A 12594-nucleotide genomic window follows, 5' to 3' on the forward strand; every position below is an offset into this window, starting at 1 on the left:
CGTCACCACGTTTTTTTTCATGAACGGGTGTATGCAAGGCAGGCTTGAGAGGAATCACGTCGAGAAAAACGTAGTTTTTTTGCATGACAGGAAAAACAGTCGTGTGTACGCTGCAGAAGACTGGGATGCCATTAAAGTTAATGTGCGTGTAAAGGCAGGCGTCCCAATACTTTTGCTAATATAGTGTACGTCAACAACATTTTTGCTTTTTTCCAATATTCTAAAGTTTTAATTGGACTATACTGATACAAATTCCTAAATACAAAAAATGAGTCTGGCGGAGTTAACGCGTGTGAACTCTGTAGTGACTGACGAGGTGCGAAGTCTGTGAGAAACATTTCCCGCACTCTGAGCAGGAAAACGGTTTGACGCCAGTGTGAAGCCTCTGATGTCTGATAAAGTTTGACTTGTCTACAAATTCTTTCTCGCACTCTGAGCATGAAAACGGCTTCTCCCCCGTGTGGATTCTGCGATGGCGGTAAAGGTACGACCTGTCTGAGAAGCCTTTCTCGCACTCTGTGCAGGTGATGGGCTTCTTGCCCGTGTGAGTGGTTTGGTGTCGGATGAGTGACGCCTTGTCCATGAAGCCCTTCCCACATTCCGTACAGGAAAAGGGCATCTCTACGGTGTGAATTTTTAGATGGTTCCGGAGGTGGGAAGACCAGGCAAAGCCTTCCCCACACTCCGGGCAGGAATAAGGCTTCTCCCCCGTGTGAACCCTCACGTGGCTGACCAGGTCTGCTTTCGCAATAAAGCATCTCCCGCACTCCGAACAGGCGAAAGGCTTCTCCCCTCTGTGGATGGTCTGGTGGGCCCGGAGCCGCGACTTTTGCCGAAAGGACTTCCCGCACTCTGGGCAGGAAAACTTGACGTCAGAATGAGTCCTCTGATGTTTGCGAAGCTGGGACGGGCAGGAGAAACATTTCCCACACTCCGAACATGGGAAAGGCTTCTCACCAGTATGGCTCCTCTGGTGTTGTATGAACTTTGACCGGAATTCGAAATTTCTTCCACACTCTAGACAATGAAACCTCCTTTCCCCAGAGTGGGTCAGTTCGTGTCTATCGAGGGTCGACTGCCAGGCGAAACATCTCCGGCACTCGGCACAGATGAAGGGCCTCTCACCGAGGTGAGCTCTCTTCTGCCCCGGACTCGGTTTCTGCGAAAGACATTCTTTACACTCTGAGGATGAAAAGTTGTTTTTGCCAGTTGAGCCTTGCTCCGAGTCTGCCTTAAAACATTTCCCGCAGGTCAAACATATAAATGAGCCCTCGCCTGTGTGAGTTTGATGATGTTCGAGGAGAGCGGATAACCCAGTGAAACATTCCCCACATTCTGAGCAGGAAAACGAGAATGGGTTTGATGGTCTGGGTGAGGACCTCTCGGAGTTAGAGGTTTCGGCTGTTCTGTCTACCCGGATGAATATTTGTTATGACCGTATCTGATGTACTGCTGGGAAATCTCCCAATATTATCTGCTGATTCGTCTGCCTTGTATGGGATGGCTGGGTCTTCTCTGGGAGAACCTTCTATGGTGTCCTCATCTTCAGGCTCAGAAACGTGAGATAAAATAAGAAGACTTGCAAAGGTTCTGCTGCTGTCTTCATTATCTGTCATATATATAAAAAAAAATATTACTACGTATTAGAAGTCATTTCATCTCTTTAACCACTTAAGACCCAGACCAATATGCAGGTTAAGGACCTTGCCCCTTTTTGCAATTCGCCACTGCGTCGCTTTAACTGACAATTGCGCGGTCGTGCGACGTGGCTCCCAAACAAAATTGACGTCCTTTTTCCCCCACAAATAGAGCTTTCTTTTGGTGGTATTTGATCCCCTCTGCGGTTTTTATTTTTTGCGCTATAAACAAAAATAGAGCGACAATTTTGAAAAAATATTCTATATTTTTAACTTTTTGCTATAATAAATATCCCCAAAAAAGATATTAAAAAAAATACGATACGTATTCTTCTACCTATTTTTGGTAAAAAAAAAATCGCAATAAGCGTATATCGATTGGTTTGCGCAAAATTTATAGCGTTTACAAAATAGGGGATAGTTTTATGGCATTTTTATTAATATTTTTTTTTTACCAGTAATCAGCGATTTTTTTCGTGACTGCGACATTATGGGGGACATATCGGACACTTTTGACACATTTTTGGGACCATTGTCATTTTCACAGCGAAAAGTGCTATAAAAATGCACTGATTACTGTGATAATGTCAAAGGCAGTGAAGGGGTTAACCACTAGGGGGTGCAAAGGGGTTAAGTGTGCCCTAGGGAAGTGATTCTTACTGTAGGGGGGGCGTGGCTGTAGGCTATATCAGGGAACAGACGATCAGTGTCACTGCCACACAGAAGAACAGGGAAGGCGGAGTCCCGCGGGAGCGGTCACGGAGCTTTGTACCGGGTCACGAGTGCGCGGGCACGCTCGCAACCCCACAGCTGGGCTCTAAAAGGCAACGTACAGGTACGTGGATGTGCCCAGCCGTGCCCTTCTGCCGACATATATCGGCGTGAAGGGGTCCTTAAGTGGTTAAGAAAATTAAAAAAATATACTTAGCACCAAATATGTATAATATTTTTACACATCAATGATTCCCCTATATAAATCTTTCGTTATCACTAGAGGTGGTCACCAGAAGGAGGTCCTGATTCCTCTATATAGATCTTTATATCACTAGAGGGATCACATGCAGGTGGAAGGAGGTTCTTATCCCTCTATATCAGGGGTCTCCAAACTATGGCCCTCCCATTGTTCGGGAGCTACAATTCCCATCATGCCTTGTCATGTCTGTGAATGTCAGAGTTTTTCAATGCCTCATGTGATGTGTAGTTCGGCAACAGCTGGAGGGCCGTAGTTTGGAGATCTCTGCTCTATATAGATCTTTATATCACTAGAGAGATCTCCAGCAGGAGGAAGGAGGTCCTGATTCCGTTATATCAGGGGTAGACAACCTTAGAGAGATGGAGATCTACTTGAACGCCACTGATGAAGTCAAAGAGGGTACACCAGAAGGAGGTCCTCTACATAGATCTTGATATCACTAAAAGGGTCACCAGCAGGAGGAAGGAGGTCCTGATCCCTCTATCTAAAGGCAGTGCCGATCTTAGGCAGAGTGCACAGGGTGCTCTGCACCCAGGCGCGTGCAGAGGTGGGGGCGCAGAAGTGGCAGAGTTCTCCCCTCCCTTCTTCTCTCCTTGTTTGTGTCCATCCAGAACTAGTGTTCTGAGCATAGGTGTGTGTCTGTCCAGAACTGATGTATCTCTGACCATCTCCTATACTATGTCTGCAGTCTCTGACCATCTCCTGTATTATGTCTGCAATCTCTGACCGTCTCCTGTACTAAGTCTGCAGTCTCTGACCATCTCCTGTACTAAGTCTGCAGTCTCTGACCGTCTCCTGTACTAAGTCTGCAGTCTCTGACCATCACCTGTACTAAGTCTGCAGTCTCTGACCGTCTCCTGTACTTAGTCTGCAGTCTCCGACCGTCTCCTGTACTTAGTCTGCAGTCTCTGACCGTCTCCTGTACTAAGTCTGCAGTCTCTGACCGTCTCCTGTACTAAGTCTGCAGTCTCTGACCGTCTCCTGTACTAAGTCTGCAGTCTCTGACCGTCTCCTGTACTAAGTCTGCAGTCTCTGACCGTCTCCTGTACTAAGTCTGCAGTCTCTGACCATCTCCTGTATCATGTCTGTAGTATGTCTGGGGGCTCTTTCTAACAGACTCTCTAACAGAAGTCCTCTCTGTGTCCATCAGAGAGGCCCCCCTTCCAGGTCCCAATAAAGTACTCTGCTTCTCTTCATGTAATTTGTTTGTTGTTAAGAGATCATGTAAGGATCCCAGGGTAATGAAGACTTCGTGGTTGAGTCATTGCCATAGAAACATTTGTAAAGGGGAGGAGTTAGTAAAAGTTACCACGCCCATGTGGGGGCGCAATAAATATTTCTGTACCCAGGCGCCTGTGACCCTAGGATCGGCCCTAAGGGGTAGCCAACCTTACAGAGATGGAAATCACCTTGAACACCACTGATGAAGTCAAAGAGGGGTCACCAGAAGGAGGTCCTGGTTCCTCTATATAGATCTTTATATCACTAGAAGGATCACCAGCAGGAGGAAGGAGGTCCTGATCCCTCTATATAGATCTTTATATCACTAGAGGGATCACCAGCAGGATGTAGGAGGTCCTGATTCCTCTATATCAGGGATATGCAAATAGCGGACCTCCAGCTGTTGCAAAACTACAAGTCCCATAATGCCTCTGCCTCTGGATGTCATGCTTGTGGCTGTCAGTCTTGCTATGCCTCATGGGACTTGTAGTTCTGCAACAGCTGGAGGTCCGCTAATTGCATATCCCTGCTCTATATAGATCTTTATATCACTAGAGGGGTCACCAGCAGGAGGAAGGAGGTCCTGATTCCTCTATATAGATCTTTATATCACTAGAGGGATCACCAGCAGGAGAAAGGAGGTCCTGATTCCTCTATATAGATCTTTATATCACTAGAGGGATCATCAGCAGGAGGAAGGAGGTCCTGATCCCTCTATATAGATCTTTATATCACTAGAGGGGTCACCAGCAGGAGGAAGGAGGTCCTGATTCTTCTATATAGATCTTTATATCACTAGAGGGGTCACCAGCAGGAGGAAGGAGGTCCTGATTCCTCTATAGAGATCTTTATATCACTAGAGGGGTCACCAGCAGGAGGAAGGAGGTCCTGATTCCTCTATAGAGATCTTTATATCTCTAGAGGGATCACCAGCAGGAGGAAGGAGGTCCTGATTCCTCTATATAGTTCACCAGCAGGAGGAAGGAGATGATGCAGTCCTATTGTCTTACCATCTCATAGAGGAAAGACATACAGATAACGGGTGCATGCTGCCAGCTTTGGAAATCCATCTACTAATTAAAAAAAAAAAAAAAAGAGAGATTGGGAAAGCAGATTGTATTACGATATAAGATTGTACGGAAAGACAACTCTCGAACCCACCACAAGGTACATGTCGCTTCATCACACAAGATGGGTGAAGGAAGAGGTGGATGTAGAGACAAGGCAACAGGTGTTTACTCAATACTAACCAGTGCTGATCTCTGGGGAAACGTCCTCTTCTTTCACCGTCACTGGTGTCGTAATTTCCTCCTCTTTCACCTCTTCCTTAACAACGATAATGTTCAGGTCTCCCAGATCGTCCCTCTAAACATTTCATAAGATAGACATAATGTGGCATCACCACCCATGCACAGACCATAAACAATCTGTTGGTTTATTAGTGAAGTTCCTCCTACCTTATCTTCCTGCATGGAAACACTGGGACATCTCTTTGGTGGGTTCCCATTACTGGATCCATCTGTAGGAAACACACACACTGACTGAATATATTGTTTCTATGTGTTCATCAGATGATGGGGGATCTAGGTGGACCCAATATTCTGCTCTTTAACAAGTTAACTGGGCCTATAGCAAAATGCCGGCCAGACGGGACTTTCGTCAATCTAGGTGGACGTCACATGACGTTCTCCCAGATCACACCGTGCCGCAACACGATCTGTCACCGGCTATGCCCACCAGCCGATGACTGGACTGATCAGTGTACTGGCCGGTACCATGTGATTGCTTTATCCAATCACATGACAATTAAAACAATGGGTGGCTTCCTTTTATGCCATCCATAGTGTACAACTGTGTTGCTAGCTGTGATTGGTCACAGTGATCACATGGTACACACAGGGCCAATCACAGCCCATCTGTACATGTGATTAGCTGTGGCCAATCACAACAATACTCACTGAATGAATCAGTTTCATTCAGTAAAAATGGCCTGGCCCAGCCTTCCTTATCCTGATCACCGTATTCCCAATTCATGTAACAATGGTGATGGCTTCCACCATGTTGCTGCTGATCCCCCAAGGGTTGGGGGCTCTGTAAAGAGGGCCAGCGTTTCGGCTTTAGGACACCGATCCTTATGTGGATACATTCATCGATGTTTTGGAACGCTCAATACTACATGTGGTCCTCAAAGGGCCCCTTAACTAGACCCCCCATTGTAGTGATTGAAGGGCAAAGAGCACTGGGGTGCCACTCTACGGCCCGAGGAACCAACATCTCCGCCAAGTCGAAACTCAATGATAGGAGGAGACACCACGCTGATGGAGGGAGGAAAAGCTCTGACACCCCCCAAAATGTTATTGAACCCCAACCTGACACCCCACCCATTACCTCTCCTATCACTACCAGGTCCTCTCCTCTCACCCCACTCACCAGACATTTCCCTCCTTCTTCCTACAACCGGAAGCCCCCCAACCCCTCTCCCACAGACGACTTCTGCCTTGTGCGTTCCAACTTGCCCCAAACAAAGATGGCCGCCCATCCACCGGAAGTCGTTCTACAAGCTATAAACAGCCCGCAGCGCCCCAGCTACCGCCAGACGCAGGGAGTAAAAGGAAACATTATCACCCTGACACAGTCTGCGGACCCCCTTCCCGCTCCTACATCTTTCCCTGAGAGTTACAGCTGCTGCCCGAATCCAACATGGCCGCCGCGTCACCAGCCATTCCCATAGATACAGCTGCAGTAACGCAAAGTCACCAGAAGCGGCTGCGCAGTCGGCCGCAAATGTTTCCTACAAGCTGCAGTGTAAGGTAGCGAGTTAGCGCGGGATAAGGCACAGCCGCTGGTGGAACGCACAACCAGGACGTGTCTGGTACAAGTCACAACCAGGAAGTCTGCAATGGAACGCACAACCCGGAAGTGTGGTAAAATTCACAACCAGGAAGTGTGTGGTGGAACGCACAACCAGGAAGTTCCTTTTACAAGCCACAAGAAGTAGCTTCCGGGATGAAAGGTGAATTGACCGGAAGTAGAGGGGAGACATTGCTGGAACTGGCAGAAGGAGGTAATTATATGACTTATTGGCCATATTCTGTATCCTCAGCACTCATTCCCATCCTCTAAATGTATTCCTGTATGATTCCAGCACATACACTGAACAACAGAGGAATAGAACCATGTGCAGCCCCCTTTGTGTAACCTATAGTTCTCATCGATCGATTCATCTATTATTGCTTCCCATTAAGGATGAGCTCTGGCGTGTTCGCATAGTACACGTGCAGAGCCCGTCAGAAAGTGTGCACAGCGCTGTGCGAATCACAGCCAGGGAGACATTTCACGATCCCTGCAGCCGAGCATCGGGACAATGTCTCCCTGACTGTGATTAGCGCAGCGCCGTGCACACTTCCTGGCGGGCTCTGCACGTGTACTATGCGAACACGCCAGAGCTCATCCTTACTTCCCATTATCTGGTACGGAAGTGATGGTTAAGTGCCGTGTGTACCTGGAACTGAAGTACAAGAACGATGGTGACATTACTACGACTATCACTATTATTACTGTTATTGGGAATTGCTGATCTCAGGCCGTGCTGCAACATAAAATTTAGTGGTGGGCGCTGTCAGCGGGTCCGTAGGGCATAACATTTGCCATGTGCTGAAACACAGAGGAGTCACATGACATATCATGTACAGGAAATATGGTTCCGCGGGGGAGGGTTTTGTTACTCAGATGCCCCATCCTGTCAGTGTAAGCCAGACCCCAGTTCCTTGCTCTTGCTAACAGTGAGAGTACGTCCTGCCCTTAACAGATCCTCTGAGGAAGGGTCCTTCTTTCTCTTCATTCCCGCCCATCACTAATGTCCCAATGGCAGCCTACTGACCGAAGAGTGTAGACTGGAGAAGTAAGAGGATATTCAGAAGACATTCCCCTCATGGTGTCATTTCTAATTTTATATCCATCTACAGAGAGAACCAGCATCTCCATGAGGATGGCCAAGGACCCGAGTCACATGACCGAGAGGATACTAGACCTCACCCTACAGATCATCTATCAACTGACTGGAGAGGTAAGGAGGATTCTGGGAGGTCACATGACATCACTCTTATCTCTATTAATAAAACACAGAACTGACCGGAGAGGTGAGGAGGATTCTGGGAGGTCACATGACATCACACTTATCTCTATTAATAAAACACAGACCTGACCGGAGAGGTGAGGAGGATTCTGGGAGGTCACATGACATCACTCTTATCTCTATTAATAAAACACAGACCTGACCGGATAGGTGAGGAGGATGCTGGGAAGTCAAATGACATCATTGTTTCTGTTTTGATACAGAGTTTTCCTCCAGTGAAGTCTAATGACTATATGATGATCACAGTGCCTCTTCCCCACTTACTGAAACCTGAAATAAACTCCAAAAAGCTCTTAGAAGTGACCCAGAAGATCATTGAGCTGCTGACAGGAGAGGTGAGCGGTGCCGGGAATTCTGGGACATTATCCAGTAACAGACAAGGGATGTGTCTGGATGGTGACTGTATCATTGTGTGTGTCAGGTTCCTATAAGGTGTCAGGATGTCACTGTCTATTTCTCCATGGAGGAGTGGGAGTATATAGAAGGACACAAGGATCTCTACAAGGACGTCATGATGGAGAATCAGCCGTCCCTCACATCACCGGGTAAGAGGAGACTTTATTGTAAAGGAGAGAGCAGTACGGAGGCTCCACCTAGATCCCCCATCATCTGATAAACACATAGAAACAATGTATTCAGTCAGTGTGTGTGTTTCCTACAGATGGATCCAGTAATGGGAACCCACCAGAGAGATGTCCCCGTCCTTCGTATTCCCGGGATTCCACACAGGAAGATCACACCATCTCACCTATGGTTATAGAAGAGATAAAAGAGGAGGAGGAGGATGAGGTTGGTGTGATAGAGGAGTTTTCAGAAGCACACAAAGACCCCTTCAAGGAGGTCATGGTGGAACCATTTAGTGACACAAACCCACCAGAGAGATGTCCCCGTCCTCTGTATTCCCGGGATTCCACACAGGAAGATCACACCATCCCTCACCATCTTCAGGTAGGTGGAGTTGAAGGTGTCACCAAATCCTAAAGGGTTTTTTACATTGTTTGATCTGTAGTGGTGATGTACAGATGTTATAAACTCTATATAATTCAGGATTCCTCAACCTGATCCGATTACATTCTTATTCTTCTAGGACGGAATTCTTATTGACATTAAAGTCGAAGATAGTCACATAGAAGACGAGACATATTCAATGAGTGGTTGGCCACATAAACGACAAAAGGAAGTTCTCCCAAAGTTCCAGAAAGGTGAGCAATAGACACTAAACACTCCCTTTTTTAGTCTGTGTCACTTCCGACCCTCGTCTGCTCTGCCATGGCAGAACAAATTCAGTTTGGCTTTCGTGTTTTTGGTCACCCTTATTTGCTGCCAAGAAATCTGTGTTGTGGGGCTCCTGGCACTGCAAGAATTAAATACTTGTGAAGTCTAGGGGTAGAGGACTAAGCAGTATTACTTATCTTATTCCTCACTCCGGCGCTCTGATCTCCTATCCCTCATCATCCTTATGTGCAATGCAAGACTACTGGTCCTGCATTGTGCGTGATGATGTCAGAGTATAACCTTTGGTGGATCACTTTAGAGAAGAGGTTTCAGGAGACCGGCAAGTCGAAGCCTGCTGGAGCAAAGAATTCGGTAAGTATCACAACCTGTGCCTCTGCCAGCTTGAGCAGCTAGAGCCAAATCTGGTGCCACATGAAGATCTGTGAGCAATATCAGGTGCTATATAAAGAAATTGTGGGTCTTATCACGTGCCATGTCGATAACTTTGAACCACATTAGGTGCCATCTAATGAACTGTGGGCCATATTAGGTGCCACATGGACAACTGTAGGCGATATCAGGTGCTGCATAAAGAACTGAGGGTCGTATGTGCCACATGAACAGCTCTTCGCCATATCCGGTGCCAAAATGCAAGAATAAGTGGCATATCAGGTGCCATGTGGAGACCTGTGAGCCATATTGGGTGCTAAAGAATTTGTGGGTCATATCAGGTGCCACATGGACAACTAAAAGCCTTGTAGACAACTATAGATCTTATCAGGTGCCACATGAAGCTTTAAGCCATATCAGGTGGCACATGGTCAACTATAGGCCATATCAGGTGGCACATGGTGGAGTGTAGGCCGTATCAAGTGCCACATGGGCAACTGTGAGCCATGTCAGGTTCTTCATGGACAACTGTAGGCCATATCAGGTACCACATGGTCAACTGTAGGCCATATCAGGTGCTACATGGTCAATTGTAGGCCATATCAGGTGGCACATGGTCAACTGTAGACCATATCAGGTGCCACATGGTCAACTGTAGGCCATATCGGGTGCTACATGGTCAATTGTAGGCCATATCAGGTGGCACATGGTCAACTGTAGACCATATCAGGTGCCACATGGACAACTATGAGATATGTCAGGCGCCACATGGACAATTTTAGTCCATATCAGGTGCCACATGGACAATTGTGAGTCATATCAAGTTCTGCATAAAAAAATGTGGGTCATATTTTTTGCCACATGGATAACTGTGGGCCATATCAGGTGCCACATGGACAACTGTGAGCCATGTCAGGTGCCTCGTGGACAACTGCAGATCTAATCAGGTGCCACATGGACAACTTTGAGCCATGTTAGGTGCCTCATGGATAGCTGAAACCATATTTAGTGCCTGTATTCTGCTGAACTGGCTTTTAGGCCATCACATTTTTTACTTTTTATAGGGTTGCATGAATGACCCATCTCGGGTGCCAATAATATTGTCCACTTATCTTTCTCTAACGGTTCTGAAGCATAGTTACCCCTTGAGTATTTCTGGAGGGCACCCCATAGTTATTAGTATGAAAGGTTTCTTACAGATTTGTGTAATCATGCCTTCACTTCCAACAGGTGTCCATGTCAGGGAAGTGACCTCAGAGGATCTTCTGGATTTATTCCCGAAATATGACACAGAAGCTCCGACCACCATTCGAGATTTTCCGGCAGAAAAGCTGGTGACCCCAGATATCCACGAAGAATTTTCATATATGTTGCCTAACCTGTGCTATGCTGAGGAAGCTTATCACCCAGACATGGACAGGCGTAACGGAACTCACCAAAGCGTTAAGAATTTTTTTTGTCCCGAGTGCGGTAAAGGTTTTTCACAGAATTCAGCTCTTAAAATACACCGTAAACGTCACTTGGCGGAGAAGCCGTTTTCGTGTCCCGAGTGCGGAAATTGTTTTAGATATGAGTCGGAGCTCGTTATGCATCACAGAACTCACGTAGCAGAGAAACAGTTTCCCTGCACCGATTGCGGGAAATGTTTTTTGTGGGAATCGGAGCTTGTTACGCATCAGAGTACTCACGCGATGGAGAAGCCTTATACGTGTGGCGAGTGCGGGAAATGTTTTGCAGACAAGCGCGGCCTTCACCGCCATTATAAAAGCCACTCGGACGCCAAACCGCACCCCTGCTCCGTGTGTGGCAAAAGTTACACGTGGAAGTCGGAGCTCGTTCAGCATCAGAGAGTCCACACAGGGGAGAAGCCCTTCTCGTGTCAGGAGTGCGGGAAGAGTTTCTCTTGGAAGACCGTACTTCTGAAACACCAGAAGGTGCACACCGGCAGGAAGTCGCTCTCGTGTCCAGAATGTGGGGAGTGTTTCACGTGGAAGTCCGATCTTGACAAGCACCAGAGGAAGGCCCATACCGGAGAACGCACCCTCTCCTGCGCAGAATGTGGGAAGCGGTACACGAGCCGCTCTCACCTGCTCGACCACCAGAGGACTCACACGGGGGAAAAGCCTTTCTCCTGCTCCCAGTGCGGGAGGAGATTTACCTCGATCGCTCAGTTGAACAAACATCGGAGGAATCAGTCCTGCTCGGAATCCGGCAAGTGCTTCTCAGAGGAAGGGAAGCTGGCAAGACGTCAGAGGGTCCACGAAATGTCGTTTTCTTGGCACTAGCGTGGAAATGAAATAGGCAAGTCTACATGGTGCTCATCGGTTAAATCGGCCAACTTGGCACTTCGCTGGGAAAGTATCAGATACAGAGAACTCCACACAATTTGAGATGAATTAGGAAATTGTCTATTTATCATTTAGATGTGTTATCCAGGAACGAAACAATAAAATTCTACCGGAACTCTGACCGAGTCCTCGCTTTTCACTTTTCTGTAGTATTCTCCAAAGCTTGCACCCATTCCTTTCCTTTTTGCTTTTCCTTTTCTTTCTCGCTCTCTATTCCCCACCCCTCTCCGATTTTCATTGTGGCTTGCAACTTTATTTAACAGAAGTCAATGCAAGTCGCTAAAATAAAAAAGTAGTGCAGGAACCCTTTTCAAAGCCGCTTGAAGGTATCGTTTTTAGTATCGAAGCATTTGCAGGAGTACAAGTACTCGTGCAAATAATTAGTATAAGTATCGGTAACAGTTTCAGTGCAATGCTAGTATGCACTATATTGCCAAAAGTATTGGGACACCTGCCTTTACACACATGAACTTTAATGGCATCCCAGTCTTATTCTGCAGGGTTCGATATTGAGTTGGCCCCGCCCTTTGCAGCTATAACAGCTACAACTCTTCTGGGAAGGCTGTCCACAAGGTTTAGGAGTGTGTCTATGGGAATGTTTGACCATTCTTCAATAAGCGCATTTGTGAGGTTAGACGCTTATGTTGGATGAGAAGTAACGGATCGCAGTCTCCA

The 12594-nt window shown here is 47.0% G+C and overlaps 3 protein-coding genes across 3 annotated transcripts in view; 1 reads left to right on the top strand and 2 right to left on the bottom strand.

Moving 5' to 3' along the window:
• Positions 1-6582, bottom strand: part of LOC120909445 (NACHT, LRR and PYD domains-containing protein 3-like) — a 41958-nt gene extending 35376 nt beyond the window's left edge. The window contains exons 1-3 of the mRNA XM_040321220.1: positions 6262-6582; positions 5289-5350; positions 5082-5196 (exon numbers count right to left, since the gene is read on the bottom strand). The gene's annotated coding sequence lies outside the window, so the exon portion shown is untranslated. The remainder of the gene's footprint in view (positions 1-5081; positions 5197-5288; positions 5351-6261) is intronic.
• On the bottom strand, positions 284-5303 carry LOC120910505 (oocyte zinc finger protein XlCOF6.1-like). Its single transcript, XM_040322263.1, has 4 exons — positions 5289-5303; positions 5082-5196; positions 1451-1609; positions 284-1335 (listed from the first exon to the last, which is right to left on the bottom strand). Exons 1-4 carry the CDS (start codon positions 5301-5303, stop codon positions 284-286), a joined length of 1341 nt encoding a protein of 446 aa, XP_040178197.1.
• A 2124-nt stretch (positions 6583-8706) lies between the features above and the next one.
• LOC120909446 (zinc finger protein 501-like) lies at positions 8707-12040 on the top strand. The gene is made up of 3 exons (XM_040321221.1): positions 8707-8914; positions 9054-9168; positions 10802-12040. The coding sequence occupies exons 1-3, from the start codon at positions 8717-8719 to the stop codon at positions 11854-11856; spliced, it is 1368 nt and encodes a 455-aa protein (XP_040177155.1). The 5' UTR covers positions 8707-8716; the 3' UTR covers positions 11857-12040.
• The last annotated feature ends 554 nt before the right edge of the window (positions 12041-12594 follow it).

This window comes from Rana temporaria, chromosome 8, assembly GCF_905171775.1.
Source record: "Rana temporaria chromosome 8, aRanTem1.1, whole genome shotgun sequence".
Classification (NCBI taxonomy): Eukaryota; Metazoa; Chordata; class Amphibia; order Anura; family Ranidae; genus Rana; species Rana temporaria.